The following is a 27481-nucleotide window of genomic DNA, read 5'->3' as shown; positions in this document are numbered from 1 at the left end:
ATGGGGGAACACACTAGGACTAGGGGGATGGTCCTGAAGAGGCTTTGGGAACTGGAGGAGGAGGGCTGTGGTGCCTTTGTTGCCATCCCAGCCAGTGTGGCAGGGTGCTGATGGTGCTGTGTCAGAGGTTCTCCTGCCATTTTGCCAGCTGTCTCCCAGGTGAGTACTGCTGGCTTTCCTAGCCCTTTGACACTAGCCTGGGTTGAGGACACACTGCCCATTTCAACCTGAGCAGGACTGTGGGACAGCTGATGCTGAGTCTCTGCCAGTGGTGGGCTGTGAGCCCCAAGCCCCCAGGCTGTGGCCCTGCCAGCCTCAGGCAGCCCACCTTCCCTAGCAGGGCTGAGCACATCCATCCTCAGGGAGATAGCTGTTGTGTCCTGGGCTCACATCCTCTGTTGCAAGTGTGGGCACTGCAGCCTGGCAGGGAGAGGCATCCTCCACAATTTGCTGCCATCCCTGTTTCCCCATTTTGACCTGCAGGATGGGGCCCAGGGGCTCCCCCTCACCACACATGCTCCTCTAGCAGCCTGCCATGACTTCCCATCTCCTTTGGGGCATACAGTTGCCCATCCCCCCAGCCAGAGCCACACGGCTGCTGCAGAGAAAGTCCTGGTTTAATGCTGCAGCCCAGCCTAGAGTGAGACCTGTGACAACACGGGTGACTGTGCCCAAACCAGAGTCCTGTCCCCAAGGCCCCAGGCTCAGCTGTGCTTGTTGATATGACGAGAATGAGCATGCACAGCTTCCACAAAGGCACCCACATGTTCAGGGTTCATGTCAGGGTAGAGGCCGTGGCCCAGGTTGGCAATATAGCGTTGGGTCCCAAAACTCTCCAGCATCTTCTTCACCAGCTCGCCAATCTTCTCCTGTAGGTATGGTAGGAGACCATGTGTCAGACCAGTCCAGCTCAGGGTATTTCACCCCCACCAGTCCCCCTCAGCTAGCCTGAGGGGATGCTGGGACATGAGCCAGTGCTGCAGGTAGAAGGCCTTTAACACAGGCTGGAACTAGCCCTAGTTGCTGGCACTAGCCATGGCTCACCTTGGGTGCATAGAGAGCACACGGATCCAGGTTCCCTTGCAGGGTAACATCTTTTCCTATCTGTGCACTGCAGCAGGAAGGAAGCAGGTGAGTTGCTGCATGTGGTACAGAGACTGAGGGCAGCCAGGTGCCTGCAGCCCCCACCACAGGACCCCCAGGAGCCCTCAGCGCAGCCTTTAGAAGCTGTGGCATGGTGGACCAACTATCCCCAACTTTGGAGCAGCAATGTCCAGGCCTGGGATGCCTCAGGGCAGAGGAGGAGGTCAGAGTACCTGGTCTGGGATCCTGCCCAGACACCTGAGCCTTACCGAGCTTCTTGGGGCCGGATGGTCCAGTCGAGACCAACGACCTCGTAACCAGCGTGGGCCAGGTCGCGCAGGGCATAGTGTGCATCCTTGGCAAAGATGATCTGGGGAGGGAGGAGATGGGCAGCAACTGCTGTGGCTCAGATCTCTCTCCACAGGCTGGACTGAGGGAAGCAGGTACCAGGGGATGCACCCCTCTCCAGCAGCGCCCACATGTCAGGGTCAATCCAGGCAGCCCTGACTCACCATGGGCACCAGGGGCAGTGCCTCCTCCTTCAGCTTGCTCTTGACAGCCTGGGCAATGTCCCGGATGTAAGGCAGGGCAAAGTCCTGAAACAGCTCTGGGCCCAGATGCCCTGCATGGGACTCAAACAGCTGGAGTGCCTGCCAGGGACACAGAATCCTTTAGGCTGGAAAAGACCTTTAAGATTATTGAGTCTAACAACCCAGCATTGCCAAATCCACCAGTAAAGCATGTCCCAGGGTGCCAAATCTACTTGTCTATCAAATACTTCCAGGGATGGTGACTCAACCACTTTCCCATGGGATTGAGCGAGCAGCAACTCAGTCCCTCCTCCTCCTTCCAGATACTGGATCCTCTCTGCTCCCTGTCCCCAGTTCCTGCCTTCCTTCTTGGCCCTGTCCCCATTGCCCCAGGACACACCTGTGCTCCAGCAGCCACCTGCCCCACCAGGTAGTCAATGATAACGTCAGCCAGCAGGCGCAGCAGACGGTGGCTTGCCTCGGGGTGACGGTAGAGCCAGCTCTTGGCCTTGGCCATTGTAGTGGAGCCACCACCTTCAATCATGTAGGACATGAGCGTCCACTGTGGGGAGGAGTGAAGAGAGTGATGGAGATGAAAGAAGACACAAAGTCCCACTCGCAGTGCTGAAGGTAGGACCTGTGAGCACTCCAGAGCCTGGGGCACAGCTGCTCCTACACTGAATGCCCCCATTATGTACCCATGTAGCACCCACAGCCTGGGGTGCCATAGCTGGTCTCACCCCAAGAGAGCAGAGGAGCCCATCAGGGAAACCCACACAGAAGAGCCACACTACTTACCGGTGCCCCCGAGAAGCCGATGAGGGGCACCTTGCCCTCCAGGCTGTGTCGTGTCAGTGTGATGGCCTGGAAGACATAACCTAACTCTGCGGTGACATCCACCTTCTGTCGAAGTTTCAGCAGATCCTCCACCTCCTTCAGGGGCTCTGTGAACGTGGGTCCTTTGCCAGGGACCATGACAACCTCCATGCCCAGCGCCTGGGGACAGGGGAGAATGGAGAAGCAGGAATGGAGCAGCCCTGAATTCTGCCCTGTTACCAGCTGCTGTTCCCTGTGGCATTAGCCATGGCTCTTACCTGGGGCACCACCAAGATGTCAGAGAAGATGATGGCAGCATCCAGGGGGAATCGTCTTAGTGGCTGCACAGAGGAAAAGGCAACATTAGTCAGCGGTTGCGACTGCCTTCCCATGGAGGATCTGGTTAAGCACATGAGGCAGTGGAGTCCCCAAGGGCTGCACAATTTACTGAGGCCATCCAGGATGGCCAGAATCAAGGTTTCTTCCCATCCCCATCTGGGCAGACAGAGGGGGACACACAGACCCCTGAGTGATGCTCACCTGCAGAGTCAGCTCACAGCACAATTTGGGGCTCCGGCAAGTGGCAAAGAAATCCTGTGATGCACGTGTCTCCCGAAACTCTACAAGGGACCACCACAAATGTTACCGGGTGCTTGCTGAGGTCCCCTGGCTACCCCCTGCTCGCCTCCACCACTCACCTGGCAGGTACCTCCCTGCCTGCCGCATGCACCACACCGGGGTGTGCTCCGTCTCCTCCCCGCGCGCCGCGCGCAGGAACGTGTCATTCTTCAGTCTAGGGAAGCCTTTGGGGCTGCAGAGCAAAGAGCAGGTACAGGGTGTCACCCACGAGGGGTCTGGGTGCCCTGCCAGTCCCGCACGACTGGGGCAGAGGGTGGCAGAGTAAGCGGCTCGTCCCCACTCCCTGACCGCAGAAGAGGCTTGCGCCCAGCTGTGACACATGTGATAAACTCTCCCCACCACAGCCCAGGACTTCTTCCTGCTGAGGACCGTGGGCCCCGCGGGAGAGAGGCGGTGCGCTGCCCAGGGCCCGCGAGATTAAGTTATCGGGGCCACCAGTCGCTCCCGGCCGGAGAGATTTGGGACGAGCGGGGCGCGGGGCGGGCAGTCCTGCATTCCCCCCGGTCTGTGCCAGGCCACGCGTCCCCAGCCTCCCCGTCCCAACCTCCCCGCTGTGAGGCTGCTGGAGTCCGGCCTGCACCGGCGAGAGGGACCCCGGAAACCGCGGGGCCCATGGAAACAAAGTCCCGAAAACCTCCATTTGGGACCAGGGACTCAACTAGCACACCAGCGGCCCTGCTGATCCCTCCCAGTGCAGGATCACCCCCTCCCTCCCCGCCCAGAGCTCCTCCAGGGTCCCAGTACTGGACTCTTGTGCCAGCACCATAATCCCAGAGCCACTCCAGTGCCTCAGCGGTGTCCCCAGAACCACACCGGTGTCCCCAGAACCACACCGGTGTCCCCAGTACAGGATCTCAGCGCGAATGCACTATCCCCAGTGCTCCCACAGTGCCAGACCGCCGTTCCCAGAGACACACCAGTATCCCCCGTGCAGGCGCCGAAACGTGACCCCGTTACCACACTAGGAAGGAACGCAGGCCTGCCCGGTCCCGGTTACTCACAGGAGCCGCTCGCCACCCTCCATGCTCCTGAGCCGCCTCCCGGCCTCTCCGTTGCCTCCCGACGCGGTGCGGTCCGCCCCGTCCCGCCCCCACCCCGCCCCGTCGGCGCCGCCATCTCGACGTAGTCCCGCCTCTCCTCCCGCCACCATCTTGCCCCGCCCCCCGCCCGGCTTCCTGCCCCTCCGTACGCTGCCATCTTGCCCCGCTCCTTGCTCCTCTGTACGTGTCACGGGCGCCGCCATCTTGCTCTACGCCCGCCTCGCCGGGCGCCGCCATCTTGCCTGTCGGCGGGCGGGGTTCGCCGTAAACCGGAGCGGCGCGGAGCCGGTGGCCGGAGCGCGATGAAGGCGGGCGGGGAAGCGCCGCACCAGGTGCTGGGCCGGCTGCGGTTCCTGCTGCAGTGCAGCGAGTGCTTCCGCCGCGCCCGGGCGCTGCCCGCCGCGCTCTGCTACGTGCCGCGGGAGGTGCAGTACAAGATCTGCAAGGACCCCTCGGCCGCCGCGGCCGCCGCCGCCCGCAGCCTGCTCAGCGTGTGGGACAGCCCGGGGCCGGCGCGGGGCGGCAAGCGGGCGGCGCGGGCCACGATCGAGGTGCGGAAGGGCGGCTGCCTGCGCGCCACCGGCGAGGAGTACTGCAACAGCGCCGGCCTCTGGGTCAAGCTCAGCAAGGTAACGCGGGTGCGGCGGCCCGCGAAGGGCCCGTCCCGGCCTCGCCTGACCGCCGGCTGTCCCCACAGGAGCAGCTGGAGGAGTACCGGAGCGGCTGCGATCTCGAGGAGGGATGGGTGCTGGTGTGCAAGCATGCCGACGGCGGGGACCGGCTGGTGCCCGTGGAGTCCACGGAGCGGATCCAGCGGCAGCAGCAGCTGTTCGGGGTGGATTACAAACCCGTCATCAGGTGCGGGGCCGCCGCGGTGTCCCGCTGGGTCCCCGGGAGCGCGGAGGTGCTCACCTCTGTGCGGGGTCGGGATGCTTCCCCACGGCCCCTCCTGCCATAGGCTAGGGAACCCCCGGCTGCTTGGACAGGTTTCATGGAAGTGAGGCAAGAGGGGTGCCGGATGTGGAGTGAATTGGGTTTGACTCGGGCACTGTGCTTGTCACATGCCCAGTGGGGTGTGGAAGGAGTAGACATGGTTGGAAAGGAAAGGGCAACATGATGCTGGAGGCGATGAAGGATGGAGTACGGTGGGGCTTTAAACCCAGATCTTCCCCTTATAACTACTCCTCGATCACCAACTTCTTGTTCCTCCTGGGATGTTCTCACTCCACTTCTCTGTGTTTCAGATGGGAGCAGGTGGTGGATCTGACATACTCCCTGCGCCTCGGAGCAAAGCCCAGGCCCATGGAGCAGGATGAGGCTGCAGTAGAGAAGCTTAGGTATGAACTGTTTCCTGGCTTCTGCTATGATGGGGGACAAGCCCCTATCTCTTGTGACTGCCCAGACAGCCGTCTCCTGCTGACCTGGGGGAGAGGGGGGAAGATGGGCAGCTCTGCACAGCACAGTCTTGTCCTAGATATACCTGCAAAAAGCAGGAAACTGAGCAAGGCAAGCAGGATGTGGACCTTCCTTTTTTGACCCATTAGCCTGGCTGCCTCTGGCTCTCCAGACCCAGTAATCACTTTTCCCTGCTAGGTTTGTGCCCCCAACATGGACTTACGAATGTGATGAGGACCTGGTGCATTTCCTGTATGACCACATTGGGAAGGAGGACGAGAACTTGGGCAGTGTTAAGCAGTATGTGGACAGCATCGATGTCTCGTCCTACACGGTGGGTTAAAGGGACAAGGCTACATCAGCCCCACTGTGCCATGGGGCTGGGGAGCATGGGTAGTGCTTAATGTGCTGCTCTGGCCTGGACTGCACTCTGTTTGAGGATGTGGGAGAAAAACCTGGGGAGTATCATGCAGCATGTTGTATAATGTGGCCCCTGGAGGGACAGTGGTTTGAGAAGCCAGTGCTAATATTAGCTGCAAAGCTGATGTTAGCAGGGGGTTTGCTACTCTGTGCTGTGTGTGTGACCCCAGAGCACCTCGGAGGGTCACCCCCGGTGTCCTGTGGGCTCTGCACTCCTGGTGTCTACCCACAGCCCAGCAAAGGGAACAGGCCAATGTGATAACCTCTGACACTAAGGTTCATGATGAAAGTAACCACTAAAGAGAAGTTGATCCTACACTCATCTGATCTTCGTTCCATTGACTTGCCCTCTTCCAGGAGGACTTCAATGTGTCATGCCTGACCGATAGCCATGCTGACACATACTGGGAGAGTGATGGGTCCCAGGGCCAGCACTGGGTGCGGCTCAACATGAAGAAAGGCACCATTGTCAAGTGAGTCATCTCTGTCTGCCCTGCATGCTGGCTAGTGACTGGGGCAAGCTTTGCCACTCCCTCTCTGCCTGAATGTCATGGCCCAAATTCGCCCTGCGCTCCTTGCCCCTCAGCCCTTTTGCTGGCTCTGAGCTTGAAGTGGTTTTAGCATTGTCACAGGTACCTGGGAATCCCAGCTTGGTAAGAACATGACCAAGTGATGAGAAGGAATAGTGATAGGTGTTCAGATGCAATTGCCCTCTCCTTAATGTCCTGCTTCCCTTTGCAGGAAGCTGCTGCTGACAGTGGATACCACTGATGAGAACTTCATGCCCAAGCGGGTCGCTGTGTATGGGGGCGAGGGGGACAACCTGAAAAAACTGAACGACGTCGGCATTGATGAGTGAGTGTGTGGAGGTGCACAGGTTGTCATGGCTCTTGCAGGGGCCCAAGCTGCTGAACACTGGCCTTAAGAAGTCATGCAGTACAAGCCAGGCTCTCTGGGATGTGGGTTCACTCTGCCTACAATAGCATGGTACAGTCAGCAGGGCTCTCCTCATCCAGTTGTGGGACACATCAGAATCATGGTAGCTGGACCTGAGTCACTAGCAGGTTCAGGCATTCAGCTGGATTTGTAAGCAAGAACTGAGTTCTTGCCATAGGCTCCCATTTCAAAAGATGCAAACTGTCTTCCCTTACAAGTGTCCAAGTAGATTTTGGCAGGATGGGCGAGGGAACAGTCCTTTAATCCTCATCTGTTCTGTGTTTGCAGGAGTTATATTGGGGACGTGTGCATCCTTGAGGACATGACAACACACCTACCTGTCATCGAGATCCGGATTGTGGAGTGCAGAGGTAGGGCTGGCTGTTGTGGCCACATCCATAATGCACCTGTAAAATACTGTCCATTAAGAGTTTGTTCTGTGACTTCTTCTCCCTGTGGGCTGTTTTAGATGGGATTCAAAAGAGCCATGGGAAACTCCTGGGAGATCTGAAGTTTTGCAAGTTCTCAGCTTTCATCCTATCTTTCTCTGCCTTCAATTATTTAATTATTTTTCTCCTGTAAATGCCCTGCTTCTTCTTCACAGAGGTATTTGAAGCTCTCAGTGCCCAGCACCAGAGCTGGTGGAGCTGGTACTTTCCTACTGTTTTTGCTTATAGACCTCCTACACTTTATTTAAGGCTTACTTTCTTGTGATCTTGGCATATCATCCATGGTCTTCCTTGGCAGATGATGGGATTGATGTTCGTATCCGAGGCATCAAAATCAAATCCTCCCGACAGAGGGACTTGGGGCTCAGTGCTGACATGTTCCAGTTGCCCAGTTTGGTGCGTTACCCTCGCCTAGAAGGGACTGACCCTGACCTGCTGTACCGACGGGCCGTGCTCATTCAAAGGTACTTTGTGGAGGGGAGCAGACAGGTGCCATTGCCTGCAGGGATTGATGCCATCTCCAACATGTACATGGCTGGAAGCTGTAAAACTATGACACTCCTTTTGAGACAGATGTCCTGGACACTGGAGAAAATAGCAGTCATTTGGGAACAAAGTGGGCTCTCTGGGGTGGCTCCCTTATGCTTTCTGAGGAGTTCTGTAGCTCAAGTTTAGTGTCTTGTATGTCACAAGCACAACATATCTATGCAGTGTCGGGGGCAGGTATATGCAGAGTTGCTTGTAAGGGATGCAAAATCTCTGCAGTGCCCAGGGAGTGGGAATTTATTACCAAAGGCTCCATGATGTAAAATACTATTCTGGGTTTGGTTTGGGTCAGTTATTTTTCTGCTTGTGTTCAGGGGTGTATGGTCTGGAATAGACTTGTGCAGTTCCCTATCACTCCTTGTTGCAATACCTTCTTCTTTGGGATTTAGGTTCATCAAGCTCCTGGACAGCGTCCTGCATCACTTGGTGCCAGCCTGGGACCACACTGTTGGCACATTCAGCAAACTCAAGGTGAGCAGTTTGCTCTGGTTCTTGTTGGGGCCTCAGTCTGGCAGGGTGATGGTGCTCGTGCTGTGGCAAGGGAGGCAGCCAGGGCTTGTTGCCTTTAAAGCAGCTGGAGGGAAATACCTTCCTGAGCTCAAGTCACTAACACTGTGAAAGGTGATATTGTTTATTTTCCTGCTAAACTGCTGATGTAGAAGCATGTGGGCTAACAAGTGGACTCAAACCAGAACATTTCACCCTCGAAGGGACTTGGATCATAGCAGCACTGGGCATGCAAGCTGGACCACATCCCCTCCAAGATCTCAGCCCAGGACGCTCTGTTCCTGTGCTGCCTGCCAGCAGCTTTGAGCTGGCTTGTCCAAACATCAAGGCATTTACCAGTAACATTCTTCCTGACTTAATAAGCTTTTGCTTTTCATCCTTTACATAGTGCTGAGTTCATCCCTCCAGTTGTCTGTTTTCCTTATATCCTCTCCAAGAATATACATGCTGGACATTACCAGCCCTATTCTGTGTGTTTCCAGGCCTAGTGTCAGAAAGCACTGTAATTCCTGTGCCAGGTCAACACAGACCCAAAGCATTTGAGGATTTTTATTTGTTTAGAGGAACTGGCTTTGATTACAACTAAAAGGGATAGTAAGACCAATGTTATGGTGAGGGTGAGGGTGAAGGAGACTCTAAGCAACACTAGAGTGTTAGCATCAGATGACAGCTGGTGGATTGAGGGCTGAGCTTATCTCCCTTAAGCCAGACTGCAGAATCTTTCAGAGGCAGAGGGGGAGCAAATACTGTCAATGAGAATGTGTCTGTGTAGGAAGGCCCTGGGAAAGGGAGAAACCTGGAGCTGTGATGGCTTCAGCAGAAAGTAGGTGACACGTTTTGTGCATCCCTGTTGACAGCACATCAAGCAGTTCTTGCTGCTGTCCAAGAAGCGCACAGCTCTCATTACCCAGTGTCTGAAGGACTCGGAGACCAGCAAGCCCAACTTCATGCCAAGGCTCTACATTAACCGACGCCTGGCCATGGAGCACCGGGACAACCCTGCCTTGGACCCCAGCTGCAAGAACGCTGTCTTCACCCAGGTACTGTCCCTGCTGCTCTGGGGAGAGTGGGGCATCCCCAAATCAAAATGATCTGCACCAAGATGAGTGGAAGAGAGAGCTTGGAGCTGGAGACAGACCAAGCCTTCAAGGCTTCTTCACGTCACTCACAGGCTCTATAATTACAATGTGCTGATGGTCCCATAAGGAATAACATCTAGGAGCAATTTGGGGTCTCTGAGTTGAAATCTGTACTCTATCCTGACTGCTCTCTGTGGCATGTTGTTAGTGGAGAGTGTAACAATCCTGTTGAACTAAAAAGGCAGTAAAGAATTCTTGTGTGACGGCAGTCAAGTAGCTGCATGGAGTTCTGTGTCATGGTTTTACAGCAATGCTGATCTTCCTGTGTGCGTTCTCTCCCAACCTCCAACAGATCTGGGGCGCTGTGTGTGCACAAACACCCCAAACTGTTGTGAGACTACTTGATATGTTTGATGTACCTGCCTTCATGTGGCACCAGTTCCCCTGGAGGGGGGATACCAACCTTGATTGTCTCTGCTTGTTGCAGGTATATGAAGGCCTGAAACCCTCAGACAAGTTTGAAAAGCCTCTAGATTACAGGTAAGCAGTGTCTCAGGAAGGGAAGGCACCATGCAGTGCTGGGAGCTGTGTCCTATTACAGCAGGGTGTTTGGGAAGCCCATCTCCTGTACTCTGGAGAGGGTTTGCTAGGACAGGAGCCAGCTCAGCCATGGGATCAGGGCCTGTTCCCCAAGGTGTCACCTCTGTACTGAGGATGCAGCTGTCTCTGGAGATTAAGATCTTGTCCTGTCCTAAACTCAGACTGTTCCACCCTAGTCCCTTGATGTCCCTGCTGTGCCTGTCCCAGCACCTCTTTGGCTTTGAGCAGCACCTCAGGTGATGCCTGGTTCTCCACAGGTGGCCATTGCGTTATGACCAGTGGTGGGAGTGCAAATTTATCGCAGAGGGCATCATCGACCAAGGTAGGGGCTGCAGGAGGTCAGAGCTCCTCTGGAGCAGCTGGGGGCTGATGAGGTTACTGTTGCTGTAGGTGCTTTTGTTTGGTTCCAGTGTTAATTCCCATGGAGGAGAGAGGGAAGGCAGGTTGCCTTGTCCTGCCACCTCTGGCTGTGTCCCAGATAAAGAGTGCTGTTTGCTGGGAGGGGGACCAAACTGGACCAAACTTCCATTAGTCATTAACAGCAGCTTTATGAAGCCAGTGGTCCTTCTGGCTGTTCTCCACAGGCCAGGCAGGGATGTTATTTCTCTTGTCTTACTTCCTCTAGTGCCGTAAGGCTCTAACAGGAGCCTTCTGCTCAACTGAGGGCCAGGTTGGACCAGAAATCCTCATCTTTGCTCCATAACTCTTGAGGATCAGCACATGGGGGGTTCACATCACTAAGAATGCCCTTCTTTTGGGGTTGCAGGTGGTGGTTTTCGGGACAGCCTAGCAGACATGTCAGAGGAGCTGTGCCCCAGCTCAGCAGACACCCCTGTGCCTCTGCCCTTCTTCGTGCGCACATCCAACCAGGTGCTGTGCATTGGGATGTTTGGGGCAAACCCTTTCACGCCTGCCAATGTAGCACTGTCCCTGTCCCCTTGCATGCCAGGGACATACCTACTTTAAGCTTTTCTTTGTGAGGGGTTGGGTAGTTTGCTTTGTGGCATTTCATTTTAGAATATGCTGACAAGTGCCAGTCTGTCACTGGGAATATTGCCAAGGGGAATGAGGGGTTTAGCCTGCTTCTGCTATGAGAAGTGCCCAGAGGCATGGCAGGAGTAGTTTGTGGTGTTTCATGCTGTGCTGAAATTATGACGTGGAGTTTTGCCTCTCACTCCTGCAGGGTAATGGCACTGGAGAAGCCAGGGACATGTATGTCCCCAACCCCTCTTGTAAAGACTTCCCAAAGTACGAGTGGATTGGGCAGATCATGGGAGCAGCTCTGAGGGGCAAGGAATTTCTGGTAAGTTTTCAACCCCATCCCTCTAAGAAGATTTTTTTTTTTAATAGCTTCCTCCTGCAGCCTGTCTTAAGAGGATCATGGCAAGGCTCTGTGGTCACAAACTGGGAAAAGAAGTATTTGGGGCCAAGCAGTTTGGAGAACTCACAGCCTGAGTTTTGGGGAATGATGCTGAGAGCTTGGGAGATAGTGTTTGGTTTCTACTCAGCTATGATGAGCTCTGCATGTAGAGGGGGAAGTAGGGAAGCCTCTTTCTGTCTGCATTGTTGAGTCCTATCTTCATCTTTGGGGAGGTCTCATTTTGACACAGACTCAATAAAATCTCTTTTCTTCTTCAGGTCCTGGCTCTTCCTGGCTTTGTATGGAAACAGTTAACAGGGGAAGAGGTCAGCTGGAGCAAAGACTTCCCTGCTGTGGACTCCGTGTTGGTGAGAGGGACTGGGAGGCTGTGCCTATCCTATTCCTTGTGGCACTCAGCAAGGTGCTGATTTGTGTCCCTGTCCTCATGTACTTGCTTCCTTCTGTGATATGTCAAATAAACACAACAAAGGGCAACTTTTAGCTATAAGGATGCACCAAATGCTCTTATAGAGATGTAGCCATGCTGACTGCTGCTTTAAGCATGCAATGGCCCAATGTCTGCTAAACAGCTGTAGGGCAGCATATCCCATGTTGTGTCACTGTCACTTGTCTGGGAAGCGAGAAGATGAGGACTTGGGCACATCACTGCTCTCTGGCCATCTCTCTAACATGCACTTACTTGGTGCCTGGACAGGTGAAGCTCCTGGAAGTGATGGAAGTCATGGATAAAGACACCTTTGAGTTCAAATTTGGGAATGAGCTGACCTACACAACAGTGCTGAGTGACCAGCGCATGGTGGAGCTGATCCCCAATGGCAGCAACACCGCTGTGCGCTACGAGGACCGCAAGGAGTTCATCCGCCTGGTGCAAAAGGCTCGGCTGGAGGAGAGCAAGGAGCAGGTGACACTGTCCCACCCTGTGGCTGGTCACTGCCTCCCAGAGACCCGCCCCCCAGCCTGTTTCTGGTAAAAGGCACCATGGTTAGTGTCCCTGTGCTCATTAGGGCAATGGTATCCAACCCTTTCAGTGGGGTCCTGGAGCCTATGGAGCTGTTGAGAAGCAAAGTGGCTTCTAGTAGCACGGGTGGTAGGGTGTTTTATTCCCAGCTCTGACACAGGCTTTCTGAATGAACAGGGATGCATTTCTTTGGGATTGTGTCCTGTTCATTCAGGTTCCTTGGAGCATGTGCTGAGCAGTCACATGGCTTGAATCCAGTAGAGTTCCTAGGCTCAACCATGAGTCAGGGAAATGGGCAGGACATGCTGGTTACCTGCTTTGTCTCCTTTTCAGATCATGGCCATGCAGGCTGGGCTGCTGAAGGTGGTGCCCCAAGCTGTTCTTGACCTCCTTACATGGCAGGAGCTGGAAAAAAAGGTCTGTGGAGACCCTGAAGTCACAGTGGATGCCCTGAAGAGGCTCAGTAAGTGAAGGGCTTTGCTGAAAACTCTTGGCTGAAAGCAAGATTGTCTTCTGTCTGTGCTGGCACAAGGAGAAGTGTGGGAGGCCAGTATTAGCCTTTCTTAAAGTGAGAATATGGTCCTGTGTCTTTCTTGCCTTTAGCTGGGTGCTGATGGGGACAGGAGTGTCCTTTGACTCCATCCTGGGCCTCATGGTAGAGGCTGCCAGTATCTGAGCCCCTGTGGAGCTGAGATGTGGATCTGGCTGCACTTCCTGGGAGGGGGCTGACTATAGATGTTTCTTGCTCCTTGGGTCTATGTGGTCACACCCTGCAGGCAACCACTGCCAAAGAGGGAGGAGCTCAGATCTTTATTAAACTTTTTTCTGTATCCTTTGTTACAGCCCGGTTTGAGGACTTTGAGCCACAGGATACCCGTGTTCAGTACTTCTGGGAAGCACTCAATAACTTCACCAATGGTGAGCCATGACAGCTCCTGCATGCTGGCTGGGAGCTGGGAGGGAAACCACTCAAGGAAAGCAAGCAGCTAGGCTGAAGGGACTGCTCACTAGTGCTGGGGGTACCTAGAAGCAGCTGTACTGCATCTCACATCCCTCTAGGGTTTGCTGATGCCTTTGCTTTTCCTTCACAGAGGATCGCAGCCGCTTCCTCAGATTTGTCACAGGCAGAAGTCGCCTTCCAGCACGGATCTACATCTATCCAGACAAGATGGGGTAAGTCCATTCTTCTGTAGACTGTAAGGCTGACAGATCCCACACCAAAGGGGTGGGTTGTCTGGGCTCCCTGCCTCGCTGGCCTGCTGGTTCTAACCAGTTTGTCACCTTCTCCCCAGCTCAGAGACAACAGATGCTTTGCCAGAGTCATCCACCTGCTCCAGCACTCTCTTCTTGCCCAACTATGCCACGTAAGTTTTGGTGCTTCCCTGTGTCTGGAAAGACTGTGTGTGGGCTCTCTCCTTGGTGCTGACCCATGGGGCCCATCACTTTGCCTCACTTATATCCCCTGCCTGTCTTACATGGCTGCTGAGTTTCTCTGCGAGCCCCTGGTGAAACATATCCTCCATTTCAGAAAACATCTTGTCCTCTCAGCTGGCAAATGCAGCAATAGCAGCTCCTCCTTATCTTTTTTTTTTTTTTCCTTCCTGCCATCCCTAGAGCCAAGGTATGTGAAGAGAAGTTGCGCTATGCTGCCTATAACTGCGTGGCCATTGACACAGATATGAGTCCGTGGGAAGAGTGATGTTGCAGCCTGACCAAGCAGCGCGGACAATTGTTCAAGGAAACCATGCAGTGGGAAGCATTCCCTTGTCCCCACGGGATGTGTATATATAATAAATATATGGGTGTGAAGCCTGGCTCCCAACAGTTGACATGAAGGGTTGGGTTTTCAACAGGGTGGGAGCTATCTTGGATTGTAAATGTGATTGCCATGATGGAACCCTGGCTGAGCCCTTATGCATCAGAAAGGTCTGGTGGGCTTTTGTAATGAGTTTCTTCTCCACGTCATCTTGTAGCTCCACAATGCTCACTCCTTCCAGGCTGCACTTTGCTCAAACAAAAGTGAGGTAAGGAGACAAAGCTGCACAGCAGCTCACAGCACAGGACAGAGAGCTGTGAGCTGCTGCTGAGACTATGGGGTGGCCAAGTTGCTCAGCGTGTGCTGACCATACTCTGTTGCCTTGTTCCTGCTCTCACATGAGGTCAATGGAAATTAGATCATTCATCTAGGATTAAGAAAAATGGGGCAGTCTGGTGGCAGGTGCTGCAGGGGTGCCTTTGGCCACCAGGTGTCATAACAGACCTGCACAGGAGGACTTGGGTGATTCCAAAGAGACTCCCATGCTTTTACATCACACAAAATCTGAGTTACTGTCGTTCCTGGCACCTCTTGCACAGCAGCGACTGCTGGGGAAGCGGCTTCCTCACAGTGAGTGGGAACTGTCTGCTTCCCTTTTGATCTTTTAGTTCTGCATCCAGCATGCTGGTGGCCTGGCAGCTGTTCTCCCAGGCTCTTTGAGCCTCAGTTTACCCCTGAATGGCAGTAGTACAACTAATCTATTCTAGTTCTCATGGAGATCTGCCATCAGGGCCAAGTTCATCTTCCAGACTGCAGAGGTTAAAGCAATAGCAGGCATGGCAGTGCCAGGCTCTCATCCATGGGAAAGGACATGGAGGTTTCAGGTGAACAGGAAAAGCATTTGCCCTAGGACAGTGTGGAAACTGGATATCAAGAGTTGGAGCTCCTTGAGCAGATGGACACATGCTCTGTGAGTGAGGAGTGGGCAACTTCACAACTATTTGGAAATACTTGTGGATCTTCCCAGCTCTGGGCAGGGCTGGTCATTGCCTAGCACTGGGAGCTGCTCGATGTTAGTGTACATTTATTCCTCCAGCTCTATCTTCAGCCTGTGTGGTCTGTTGGACTTCCACTACTGTGAGTCACAGAGTCATTGGGGCCGCACTGGAGCAGGGCTGATGCTGTGAGTTAAGATTTCTCCTGTCTTAATGTTTCATGGCTTTTTATCCTCTGTTGAAGGACTCTGTCATCCAGAAATCACTTCCAATTGTAAACAAAGTCCTTCCCTTCATGAGTTTCTTTTGAAACATGTATTCCTAGATCTGCTGAGGAGGGTTGTTGCTAAAAGGGATGTAGGACCAGGAAGGATCGTGTGCTGCCATCTCCTGCATCCTGGTGATTGGAGAGAGCACAGGGTGAATTAGGGAAGCTGTTTGTGGCAGCCCTTGCCTGCAGCAGGGCCTTTCATGCACAGCTGGAGTGTTGTGAAGTCCTGTCTGCTTGAGGAGGTCTTCTGTAAATCCTAGAACTGTCTCAGACTTGATCTCTGTGGCTTTGTGGCTGATTTCAACCACCAGTGTGAATGGGAACAAGAGCGGAACCAGTGCGATACTTTTCCATGCTGGTGGCTGAGTCACTTCCTAGGGTGTCTGTTTTAAATGGGCATGAGTAAACCGGTGAAAGGACTTTGATCTGCTGGCTTGCCCTCAGTCAGGAGTGTTGAGGAAGGAGCCTGCAGCAGCGAGCTGGGATTTGAAATAAGTAATCTGAAAAGGGACTGACATTGGGATGGAATTGATACTGCTTTTTCCAACCTTGTCCTCTTGCCTGTATCGGACATCAGCAGGAAGACACATTATTTACTGAGCAGAATTAGAAGCAGCAATAAAATAGATTCCTCTCTTTATCGCTGGGCAGGGGTTGGTTGGTAAGTAGTTCAGGGTGGGATGGATAAGATGGCCCTAGTCTCTGGTGGAGGGTGAGCTGATGTCACCCATTGGAATGGGCAGGTAGGAGCCAGCTAGAGCTGCTTGGGCTGATCAGTTGTGGGGGAGCAAGCACCTCTGGCTCCCCTGCCCTTGGAAGCAACTGCAGCTGAAGGAGGGTAACAGGTAATTACAGAGGTATACCCACAACACTTCAGGTTTCTCACTGAGATATGTTTAGACTTCTCTATTCCCTCTCATTACCCATGTACACAGCCCCAGCCTTCCATGATGAGGAGAGAGCTGCTGTGCAAGGCAACACTGAGAGCAGAACCTGGCTGAAGTGGTGAGATCCTTCCCTAGAAGCATTGTGGCACCTCTATCTTTGGAGATGTTCAAGACTTCTTGTACAGCCCTGGACACTGTGATCAACCTTCCAGTCTCATCATGCTGGCTTTAGATCTAGGCCCTCCCTAACCTGAAGCACTTGATGAACTATGTAGTTATCGACTAGTTTTTTTCCCACGTTTCCTGCATTTCTCTACTCTTCCTTCCAGCAAGGTCTTCTAGCATCTGAGACCTCTTATTCCTTGCTGCCCAAGGGCTTGCTGGAACTCTGGGGAAAGGATCTCGCTGGTGACCAGGATTTCTGTTTAAAAGATACTTGAATTAACAGGACCCTGGTCCTAGCAGAAAGGGAATCACCCAGGATGGTGTGGATTTAACTCCTACAAGCATACTGAGAAAAACATGTTTTACCACATAAACCATTGTTTTACTGTCTATTTTGTGTTATCACCGTATGCATGTTGGAGAATTGCAGCAGTTGCCGCTGTGGTGGTGTACTGGGTTGGAGAGACCTGTGAAGGCCCCTCTAGTAGGGGGAGGAGCCCATTGCAGCAGTGAGATTGTTTGGTGTGTGGTCAGAGGGTCTGGAAAAACATGGCTGCTGTGGAACAATGCCAAGATAACCCACTGATTGTGCTGTTCAGTTTGCTGTGCAAAGGTAAGCTGGGAAGGGGGAGCTGGGAGCTGGCCTGGATGTTCTCTGCGTGGTCTTCTCATCTGCAGTGTTTTAAAGCCAATCACAAACTGAACATCTGCTGTGACAGCCCAGCGAATTGTGGAAAAGGTCAGCCTGGCTCAATTCTGGCCAATCTCAGGGGCCCAAAATAGGTGTTAGGTCAATGCTGGGTCATGTTTCTTCTCTGATCTCTAAAGCTGTGGGTAGGAACTGTCTCCTATCATGTTTGACAAGGCACAAATCAAGTGCCCCTGCCCTGGAGTCCTGCTGCATGTGGCCTGGGACAAGAGAGTCCTGAGTATCAGGAACCAGTGGCTTCGTGTCCTCAATCCAACAGCCAGTCTCAAATCACTGGAGATCGATTTTCAAGCCAGTGCCATCCTAAGGAAGGTGCTGCTGTCTCTGTGCTGCTGTGGAGCATCTCCATGGGCCACAGCTGCAACTCTACAGAGTGGGTAGGAGTGAGATGGGGAGGGAGTGATGTCATCATGGCTCCATGTAACCACTTGCTCTCTCCTGCCTTCAGCTTGCTGGACTGTCATAGAATAGTTTTAGGTGATTAACAGCGCACATATAGTCTAGCTGTTCTTGTTATGCTACTAATACGCTGGACTATGACAAACTTAAGTAGTTTGACAGGTTCTGTCTGCCCCTACCTCATGTAGGATCTAAAATAAAATGAATTAACTAACTACTCCTGGCCTTCCTGATGATTTCTCAGGTCTGGCTGGGGCTCCTGTGTCCTTCTGTTGGGTTAAATAGTGGATGTGACACTTGGGGACATGGTTTAGTCATAAACATGGCAGTGCTGGGTTAACAGTTGGACTCTATAAACTTAGAGGTCTTTTCCAGCCCAAATGATTCTGTGAGTCTAAGCAGCAATGAAGACTGGTGTTGTGAGAGTCAGCTGGAGGTGAAGCAGAAATCAGCCCTGCCATGTCTTGCACACAAAGTAGTGTCACAGAGGTGACTCAGAGTATTAACTGGCTTAACCCTTTGCAGCAGCTCTGCAAACCAGTGGTACAGGGTGACTGGCTGCAGAAGGAGGGTCCAGGACCTTCCTCTCTGTGGTTACTGCAGCTAAGAGGAAGGCAGTTGGCCATTGCTGTGGTGAGGCACAGGCACACCTGTTCAATAGATAACACTGCAGGGATGATCAGCTGTTGGATCTCTCTGCACTGTGCCTTTGCAGGCAGGGATGGAGCTGGACTCTGACCTGCCAGGAGAGCAGGCAGGCACTGGGGGGACCTTTGAGCTCTGCCTGCCAGCTTGTTTCATGGTCCTTCAACTCAGCCCTTTGTGTCCAACCTGAAGAAACTAAGGTAGCATGGGGTGGAGTTGAGTTGCTCTCTTGCCACCGCCTTGCTGTGGTATGCAACAAGCAGACATGACATGAGGTGGCACACTGACAGTGTTGTGGGTGGGGGAGGGGGTTGGGTGCTTCTGGGTGTAATGGCCTCACTCCTGCTGCCAGGATGCCTCTGCCGCCTGGGATAAAGCTATTCTGAGCAGGGAAGCCTGTCCTCCTCCCCAGCAAGTGCTTGGAGCATCTCCACCTGCTGCAGGCCTGCCCAGGGCAGGGATATAACAGCCAGAAACTGGCATTCCCATACCAGAACTCCCACTAAACTCTCTTCCCTATCCATGCTGGAGATGTAGCCCTGTGCCCTGATGCCACAGGACTCCTTCTCTGCTTGTAGGAAAGCAGGCAATGACAGAGATGTTGGAGGCCGGGAGAGAGCAGAGTCCTAAGCCAGGGCAAGGGGATGCCTGTGACCCGGGTCAGCTCCTGCCAGATACTGAACTGGGCGTAACACTCACATCTTGGCAAAGGGGGCCCGGAACTGGAGACCGGAGCGCCTGCTGCCCGAGAGTGATGAAGAAGCGCTGGGGCGTGCCCGGCGTGGAGGCGGCAGCTGGGAAGTGAGTGCTGCCCGAGGCGGGGCGGCCCCGGAGGGAGGCGGGCACGACGGCCCCGCCGGAGGCGCCCGGGCCCGGCGGGCACTCCAGGGCGGGCACGGTCGGGGCACAGTCGGCACAGCCCGGGGCGCAGCGCAGCGACGCGGAGCCGGTGGCCGGAGCGCGATGAAGGCGGGCGGGGAAGCGCCGCACCAGGTGCTGGGCCGGCTGCGGTTCCTGCTGCAGTGCAGCGAGTGCTTCCGCCGCGCCCGGGCGCTGCCCGCCGCGCTCTGCTACGTGCCGCGGGAGGTGCAGTACAAGATCTGCAAGGACCCCTCGGCCGCCGCGGCCGCCGCCGCCCGCAGCCTGCTCAGCGTGTGGGACAGCCCGGGGCCGGCGCGGGGCGGCAAGCGGGCGGCGCGGGCCACGATCGAGGTGCGGAAGGGCGGCTGCCTGCGCGCCACCGGCGAGGAGTACTGCAACAGCGCCGGCCTCTGGGTCAAGCTCAGCAAGGTAACGCGGGTGCGGCACCGGGAACCACCCGGGCGTGCCGGGTCCCGACGGCGGTGACAGGACGGGATGTGCCTTCAGGAGCAGCTGGAGGAGTACACGGGCACCCTTGGCTTGGCGGAGGGCTGGGTCCTGGCGCAGAGGTTCGGAGAGGGAGGAGATAAATTAGTCCCGGTTGACTCCGTGCAGAGGATCCAGTGTCAGCACCAAACGCTGGGGGTTGATTACAGACCTGCTGTCAGGTATGGCCCCGGGCAGGAACTGGGCACTGGAGATGCATGTGATCCGTCCCCACAGAGGCCGTGCAACCCAACCATCCCAAATCCCTTGGGCACGCCCAGCACAGCCCACTCACTCCCTCCAGCGCGGGTGGGACCCATCCCCGCCTAGCATCGGTGGGCAGGTGCGTGCTCCCTCGTAGATTAATCCTGTTTGCTTGTGGCAGCGCCTGCACAGAATAAAGATGATGCCAGGGGCGTTCTGAGTCATTTGAATTTGGGCTGAGCGATGTCACAGAGATAGTGCAGTGATCAAAGAGCTCAAATTTTATTTTTATGATGGAAGGTCATGTGCAGGGTGGGATTCCCCTGCTCTGTCCCAGCCTGTACCCGAGTGCACAGACACTCATCCTTCCCACAGCTGTTCCTGGGTGTCAGCCCCAGTGCCCCACTACTGCTGACTACACTTCAGGCTAAGGCAGTAATGGACACTCTGAGCGCTGACACATCTTTTCCATTGTGTGACTCCTCCGCCCCTGTTGCTCCAGCTGGGAACAAGTGGTGGACCTGACGTACTCCATGCGCCTTGGAGAGATGCCCAGGCTCATAGAGCAGGATGAGGCCGCTGTGCAGAAGTTTCGGTATGAATGTATCTCCTTGAGCAGGACTGCAGCATCCTGAAGGGCTGCTGGCCAGGGCCTGGACGTGTCTGCAGGGCCAAGACTGGCTTCAAGGGTCTGGAGGGGGGAGGATGAGTGCCATGAGATGCCTTTTACATTAGTACCTCGGCACTGCTGAAGTGAAGATGGCCTTTGCTCCACAGACTATTGGAGTGACTGTGTACTGCTATTCCCACTGGGCTGGAGTGGCCATTAATACTTGGTGTGCTGGTGATGAGATACAGCCGTGCCATCTGTCTGCTGCAGGGACAGTGGCCTGGCACCATGTCAATTTGGTGACCATGAGACACTACAGCCAATCTCAGCTGGGGCTCCTGCACACAGCTGGTGGGCAGGTTTGGGGCGCAGCCTGGTCTCCTCGTCCTGTTAACAGAGAGACTCCCTGCAGGTCCGTGCCCCCAGGCTGGACCTATGAGCACGACATGGAGCTGGGGCGCTTCCTGTACGATCACAGCGAGAAGAAGCTGCAGTGCGTGGACTGCACCAAGGAACACATCAACAGCATCGAGGTGTCCTCACACATGGTGCGTAGTGGGGCTCCTCTGCAGCCTAAAAGCAGCATAAGACATGTGAGCATCACCACAGATGTGGGGTGGAGTGGCCGGCTGTGGCTGTCCCCTCTGCAAGGGGCAGGGATGGTGGGCGTTTTGCTGCTCTAGCAAAGCTCTTGGGAGCTGGGTGTTGGGGGCAAAATCCCGCTGTGTCTCTGGGGCACTAAGGGTCCACAGCCATGCCTAGTTTGCTGTGTCAGGGAGCCACCATCCACCCAGAGCCTAACAAACCAAGGGGCTGGCCTGTTCCTGACCTCCTTTGGACCCACAAAACACATCTCAGAGGAGGCCATGGCATGTCCAAGGATGCTCATCTCCCTCCCTCTGCTCACTGCACTCTTGCAGGAGGATTGCGTTGCAGCCCATCTGACAGACAACCTGACGTACACCTTCTGGGAGAGCAGCGGGCCCCCGGGGCAGCACTGGGTGCGGCTCAACATGAAGAAAGGCGCCATTGTCAAGTGAGACCTCGGGGTGTCCCCTCCATGCCAACAGCTGTGCCAGGGAAGGGTAGGGTGCGGGGCAAAGCACCATCTTCCTCTTCAACCCAGCTTTCCCCCAGCTGTAGCTGGGGGTGTGGGGTTGAGGTGGGGGACAGCTGCTGCCAAAGGCACCCCAGGAAGACACAGCTTTGCCCCAGGTCTGGGACAACTTTGGTGGTACCTCTGAGCCCAGGCAGCTCATGAGGGGAGAACAATGCTGTTCCTTGCTTTTCTCACCCACAGGAGGCTGTGGCTGATGCTAGATGGGCAGTCCAACTCCTACGTACCCAGGCGAGTGGCTGTGTATGGGGGAACACCAAGCAGGCTGCAGCACCTGAGAACAGTCCTAATTAACGAGTGAGTAATGAGTGAGGAGCAGCCTGTGCCCAGCTTGTGCCAAACTCCTGAGCTGTCTCTGAATCCTATTAAGGATGGGGCTGGAGCTGGTTCTCAGTGACCTGCCAGTGGCTCTCCAAGGGTTGGAGCTCCCTGGGTGCAGGCTACATCTACTCCCACAAATGTGGTGGTCCCTGGCTTCCATGTGCCAGTCAAGTGCTTTAATCTCCTCTCCTGCTCCTCACCCATGCTGTGGCAGCTGGTCTGCAGCATGCTTCCTTCTGCCTGGTGACTTTAGTGGTCTTTCTGCCTCTTCCTCCTCACTTCTGGGAGCACACAGCACTGCTGCCACCTTCCTGAGCATCTCTGCCATGCTGTAGCCAGGAAGTCCTGGGGTGCTTCACCTCTCCATCTTCACCTGGAGCACCCTTCTCAAGGCAGGCAGGGGCTTACACGGGAGTGCAAAGGTCTCCAAAGGTCTCCTTGGCCTTCCCCCAAAACGTGCCTGTTTGATGTTCTCTGGCTGAGCAATGAAATCTGTCTCTGAAGAGGTACCCATGAGACTGCAGAGGTGTCCTTTGCAGTGGCAGGAGCCAGCTCCTCACTGCATCTGAATGCGTGCAGTGTTTTTTCCCCATGGGCTCACAGGAGTTTGATGGGACCTTGACAAGATGTTGAAAATACATTTAGTATATTGCTCATTTACACAAATCCCTGTTTCTTTCAAAAACACACCACACTTGCATGACCAACTCTGCTTGAAAGATTGGTTCTGCCCTTGTGAGATGTGCTGGGACCCCCCAAGAACAGTGACATGCTCTCAGCCATCTTGTCTTTCTGTACTGCTTTGAATTTGTGCTCTTTTCTGGCTTTTTGGATGCGGCTTCCACCTTCTCCAGAACGTCTCTGTGCCTCTGACAGCCTCTTCTCTGCTTGGGCACCTCCTGCCACAGCCCTGGTGAGGTGGGGGGGCTTTTGCATGGGTAGAAGCACATCCTTGGCTGGGGAGCCAGAGTGGCCTGTGCCTTGCTGGCCACCTGACCATTGTCTGTGCCTCATGGCTCTACCATCTCCCTCCATGTTGTATGCAGGAACAGCTACCAGAATGTCTGCATCCTCCGCGACATGAAAACCCACATGCCAGTGCTGGAGATCCGCTTCCTGGAGTGCCGGGGTGAGCATGTGCACCCAGACTGTGGCTGCCAGCCCAGCTTGGCCCTAAACCTGCACTAGTCCTGACCCTGCAGCTCTTCCTACCACACTTACTGCTTTTTGGGATCCACTGGCGGGAAGGTTGAGGAATGAGCTTCATATGAAACGCTGCATGAGCTGGGGGCACCTCGCCTCTTGTTGCAGTATCCAAGCCATGCTGGCTGCAGCACATGCAGCATCACTGTTCTTTCTTGGCAGACCAAGGGTACAATGTCCGTCTGCAGGGGATTAAGATCGTGTCCTTCTGGGAGTGGGACCTGATCCTGAACGCCGACATGTTCCAGCCAGCCCGGCTGGTTCGCTACCCTCTCCTGGAAGGCGTGGATGCCGACATGCTGTACCGGCGAGCTGTGCTCATTCAGAGGTATGGCACAGGGATGCCCCAGTTCCTACAGTGATCTCAGTCCCAAAAAACATCATGCCTTGACCTGCAGGGCAGCCCCAGGCTGCGGTCAGCACTGGCCCCACAGAGTGTGAATCACTCTGCAGTGATTCAGCTGCAGGGCAGCATCATGGGCTGGGCTGCCTTTGTTTGCAGCATTTTTTGGGGGGAAATGAAATAAAGCGCTTGGACAGAGGGTGCTGGGTGGGTGCTCCCCTCATGTCTGATGTCCCTCGACAGGCTGGAGGGGACCCATGTGCAGGGAGCACAGTGCCCAGGGGTTGTGCTGAAAAGCCTCACACTGCTTCTCTCCTGTCTCAAGGTTTGTCCAGCTCTTGGAAAGTGTTCTGTGTTACCTGATCCCCCTCTCCGAGGACAGCATTGGCACCTTCAATGCACTTAGGGTGAGCATGTGCCAGGCTTCCCTGGGATGGTGCCAGTAGGGGCATCTCCTCACAAGTTCAGGTTTTCTGGGGGCTGTAGTGTTTCCTCCTTATCCAGTGGGGACAGACCAGCTCAGGGCTGAGAGCTGCCATGTTTGGCATTGCCTGAGCGATGGAAGAGCATCCTCTGTGACCCCAGGGCTGACTTGAGGAGAGGAAAAGACAGCAGGTGGTGGCAGGATCAGACCTCTAACCATCCCTGCTTGTCCCTTGCTAGAGCATGAAGCCATTCCTGCTGCTGTCCAAGCAGAGTGAAGCCCTCATTGCCCACTGTCTGCAGTCCTCGGAGAGCTCTGCTCCTCACACCCTGCCAAAGCTCTACATCAACCGGCTCCTGGCCCGGGAGCACCGTGCCAACCCCACACTGGACCCCAGCTGTAGGAACGCCGTCTTCACCCAGGTATGGCAACACCATGCCCTGTGCCAGGTACCTGTCACTTCAGCAGGTGTCTTGCTCCCATCTCATCCCCTTTCTGCTCTGCTACTCTCCAGCTGTATGAAGGCCTCAGATCTTCCAAGAACAATCAGCCCCTGGACTACAGGTAGGTCTTCAGTGTCACATTTGTGGAGTGTCTCTTCCCCAGAGCAGGGTGCAAGGGGATTCCAGGTGCTGCTGGTATGCTGAGAGTAGAGATGTGCATGGGGCTGTTGCTTCCCCACAGGTGGCCCCTGACCTACAGCCAGTGGTGGGAGTGCGATTTCATCACTGAGGGCATCATTGACAATGGTGAGAGCTCTCCCCTGGTGTCTCATGTGCTGGGGCGCAGCTCAGTGGGTGTACATGCTGTTCTAGCTGCTCTGGGAGAGGCAGCCCTGCTCTGCAAACATAAACATGAGATCGTCCCTGTATCTCCCCTACCCCACCGGTGCTGCTGCTGCTGCCCCAGGGAGGGGGGCAGCTTGGCCAGATCCTGTGGCTCAGTGTCTGGCCCTAACCATCGTCTGCCCCCCCTGTAGGTGGTGGCTTTCGGGACAGTCTGTCAGATGTGTCAGAGGAACTGTGTCCCAGCTCCAGTGATGTCCCAGTGCCCCTGCCATTCTTTGTGCGCACCTCCAATCAGGTTTGGCATCCCACTGTCTGCCTGTCCAGGCCAGGGGAGTCAGCCAGCAGAGCCTGGGGTGTTAGCCTTACCTTAATGCTTGCAGGACTATTGGCTGGGGGAGCTGTGCTTGTACCTGTGTGGTGGAGATCTCCTGGAGGGGTGTAAAGGGCTGGAGAGGCAGGTGGAGGGGTGAATGTGGAGTAGGCTGCAGGAGAGACCATGCTGGGCTTGTCAAATCTCTGTGTCCTAAGAGTCTCTCCCACAGGCTAACAGCAGCAGTGACACCAGGGACATGTATGTCCCCAACCCCTCCTGCAAGGACTTTCCCAAGTATGAATGGATTGGGCAGCTGATGGGAGCAGCCCTGAGGAGCAAGGAGTTTCTGGTGAGGACAACAGAGCCTTCCTGGCCAGTAAGGGGGCTTGTCAGGGGCCACCCTGTCTTGGGCAGAGGGGGGCTGCCCATGGGTGAAGGAGAGGCAGGAAGAGAATGCTTGTGTCCACTCCTTTTGGCAGATCCTGTCTTTGCCGGCGCTAGTGTGGAAGCAGCTGGCAGGGGAGGAGGTCAGCTGGAGCAAGGACTTTCCCACTGTGGATTCAGAGCTGGTGAGCAGGGCTGGGTGCTGGCAGAGCAGTGCTGTGCTCTCTCATGGCTGCTCTGGCTCCACTGTGGTGGGTATTGCTCCTTTGGATTGCAGGTGAAGCTGCTGGAGGTGCTGGAGAGGGTGGACAGGGAAGGCTTTGAGTTCATGTTTGGCAGAGAGTTGACCTACACAACAGTGCTGAGTGACCAGCGCGTGGTGGAGCTGATCCCCAACGGCAGCAACACCGCTGTGTGCTACGAGGACCGCAAGGAGTTCATCCGCCTGGTGCAAAAGGCTCGGCTGGAGGAGAGCAAGGAGCAGGTGACACTGTCCCCCAGGGCTGACAGGGCTGCAAGGGAACCCTGCTCCTGTGGCAAGACATCTTGGTATTTGTGGGACTGGTGGTTGCCAAAATGTGTCCGCAGTTTCAGCTGGGTGGTTTCTTTGTGCATCCCATGCCCAGGGTGTCCATGTGTCCTGGGTATCCCTGTGGTCGCTGTCCCCAGAGCCCTAGGTGGCTGCCCACTAGGTGGACCCACTGTGGTGACATGGAGCCCATCCTGTGTCCCCACAGATTGCAGCCATACGTGCTGGGCTGCTCCGTGTGGTGCCCCAGCCTGTGCTGGACCTGCTCACTTGGCAGCAGATGGAGAAGAGGATCTGCGGGGACCCGGAGATCACAGCGGCTGAACTACAGAAATTCAGTAAGTCACAGGGCCAGCCCAGAGCTGCTCCCTGCCCTCCACAAGGGCAGGGGATCCCCTTGATAATGCTTGTCCTGCACATGCATCCTGGTCATGGGGTGCCTGAGAGGATTAGGTAGAGGGTCCCTGGATGCTTCAGGTTTAGCAGCAAGCCCCACTGGACCCCGCTCTGGTCCATCTGGTTCTTAGCTGCTATGGGCAGAGGTGAGTGGCTGCTCTGCAATCTAGGACCTCTGTTTCTCCACCCACCATGACACAAACTGCTGGTCCCAGTCAGGGGTGCCAGGGGCTCTCATGGGCTCACCGAGAAGCAGAGGGTCTACTCCTTTCCTTTGCTTTGCTGGGAGTTTCTAATTAAGCCATTGCACATTCTTTGTTGCAGTCAAGTTTGATGACTTCCCCTCTGATGATACCCGTATCCAGTATTTCTTGGAGGCACTCAACAACTTCACCAGTGGTGAGTGACCCCAAGCCTTTACTTGCTCTTCATGTGCAGTAGGACGGGCTAGGGTATGGGGCACCCAGTGCCCTGTGCCCCAGGGCTGCTCACCAGGTGCTTCCCTGGGAAGCAGCTGGAGTCATCCCACCCGGCCCTTCCTGGGATTCTGGACAGGATCCCTTAGCTTTGCCCCATGCTCCTGGGGTTATTCTGCAAGGCAGATCTTGCTGTGATAGACAGTCCTGTCCCTGAGACCTGTGCTCTGTCCTTCCCCTCAGAGGATCTCAGCCGTTTCCTCAAGTTCGTCACCGGCCGGAGCCGCCTCCCAGTTCAGATCAACGTCTACCCGGAAAGGTCGAAGTGAGTCCATCCTGCCTGGGGTCCCTGTGCCATGCTGGGGTCCCCACATGATGTCAGGTCGCTGTGTTGGGATCTGACTCTCCTTTTTCCCAAGCTTGGATGCATTGGACCTGATGCCACAGGCCTGCACGTGCTCCTGCTCCTTCTTCTTGCCCAACTATTCCTCGTGAGTTGAGCTGGGGATAGGGATGCTCCCCACTCCCTGGGGCTGGTGTTGGGGTTCCCATCAAGACTCCCCAGGCCTTCCCCTGGGGGATGTCCCAGCAGGTGTGGGGAGGGAAGCCTGAGGTTTTCTGTGGTCATCATGGCTGTGACCTGGCGTTCCCCCTGCCAGAGCCAAGGTCTGTGAGGAGCTGCTGCGCTACGCTGTGTACAACTGCATGTCCATCGACACCGACAAGAACCCCTGGGATGAATGAGACCCCCATGTGCCCCACGCCATGGGAGCCTCGAGGACACTGGATTCAATAAAACTGCAGGGCCAGATCCTGCTCTCCTGCCCCAGGTGCTGTTTTTGTCTGTGCTTCTCTAGGTCTGGGACTGGAGCGTGTGGCC

The 27481-nt window shown here is 55.2% G+C and overlaps 3 protein-coding genes across 7 annotated transcripts; 2 read left to right on the top strand and 1 right to left on the bottom strand.

The window, feature by feature from the left end:
• Positions 1 to 599: 599 nt before the first annotated feature.
• UROD (uroporphyrinogen decarboxylase) lies at positions 600 to 5092 on the bottom strand. Of its 3 annotated transcripts, none has more exons than XM_053985357.1 (10): positions 5021 to 5092; positions 3128 to 3240; positions 2970 to 3049; positions 2708 to 2770; positions 2412 to 2609; positions 2014 to 2175; positions 1596 to 1733; positions 1353 to 1453; positions 1045 to 1111; positions 600 to 869 (listed from the first exon to the last, which is right to left on the bottom strand). In XM_053985357.1, exons 1-10 carry the CDS (start codon positions 5062 to 5064, stop codon positions 705 to 707), a joined length of 1131 nt encoding a protein of 376 aa, XP_053841332.1. In that variant the 5' UTR covers positions 5065 to 5092; the 3' UTR covers positions 600 to 704. The 3 variants fall into 3 exon arrangements, with proteins under 3 accessions (XP_053841332.1, XP_053841334.1, XP_053841333.1); XM_053985359.1 differs by lacking the exon at positions 5021 to 5092 and adding an exon at positions 4258 to 4343; XM_053985358.1 differs by lacking the exon at positions 5021 to 5092 and adding an exon at positions 4070 to 4150.
• LOC128811610 (E3 ubiquitin-protein ligase HECTD3-like) lies at positions 4391 to 14188 on the top strand. The gene is made up of 21 exons (XM_053985356.1): positions 4391 to 4737; positions 4806 to 4966; positions 5353 to 5445; positions 5702 to 5837; positions 6281 to 6396; positions 6665 to 6778; positions 7148 to 7230; positions 7607 to 7772; positions 8244 to 8325; positions 9219 to 9401; positions 9928 to 9980; positions 10298 to 10362; positions 10807 to 10910; positions 11224 to 11343; positions 11679 to 11768; positions 12116 to 12322; positions 12713 to 12842; positions 13223 to 13297; positions 13471 to 13552; positions 13672 to 13743; positions 13994 to 14188. The coding sequence occupies exons 1-21, from the start codon at positions 4411 to 4413 to the stop codon at positions 14076 to 14078; spliced, it is 2544 nt and encodes an 847-aa protein (XP_053841331.1). The 5' UTR covers positions 4391 to 4410; the 3' UTR covers positions 14079 to 14188.
• Positions 14189 to 19036: 4848 nt separating this feature from the next.
• On the top strand, positions 19037 to 27430 carry LOC128811609 (E3 ubiquitin-protein ligase HECTD3-like). 3 transcript variants are annotated; one of them, XM_053985355.1, is made up of 21 exons: positions 19041 to 19496; positions 19575 to 19735; positions 20260 to 20352; positions 20780 to 20915; positions 21288 to 21403; positions 21668 to 21781; positions 22852 to 22934; positions 23171 to 23336; positions 23677 to 23758; positions 24015 to 24197; positions 24290 to 24339; positions 24460 to 24524; positions 24755 to 24858; positions 25106 to 25225; positions 25356 to 25445; positions 25538 to 25744; positions 25998 to 26127; positions 26510 to 26584; positions 26845 to 26926; positions 27021 to 27092; positions 27261 to 27430. In XM_053985355.1, the coding sequence occupies exons 1-21, from the start codon at positions 19170 to 19172 to the stop codon at positions 27343 to 27345; spliced, it is 2541 nt and encodes an 846-aa protein (XP_053841330.1). In that variant the 5' UTR covers positions 19041 to 19169; the 3' UTR covers positions 27346 to 27430. The 3 variants fall into 3 exon arrangements, with proteins under 3 accessions (XP_053841329.1, XP_053841328.1, XP_053841330.1); XM_053985353.1 differs by having other exon boundaries at positions 19038 to 19496; positions 25106 to 25744; XM_053985354.1 differs by lacking the exon at positions 27021 to 27092 and having other exon boundaries at positions 19037 to 19496; positions 25106 to 25744.
• The last annotated feature ends 51 nt before the right edge of the window (positions 27431 to 27481 follow it).

This window comes from Vidua macroura, chromosome 9 (genome assembly GCF_024509145.1).
Source record: "Vidua macroura isolate BioBank_ID:100142 chromosome 9, ASM2450914v1, whole genome shotgun sequence".
Taxonomy (NCBI): Eukaryota; Metazoa; Chordata; class Aves; order Passeriformes; family Viduidae; genus Vidua; species Vidua macroura.
This window is presented reverse-complemented; position numbering and strand designations above follow the sequence as displayed.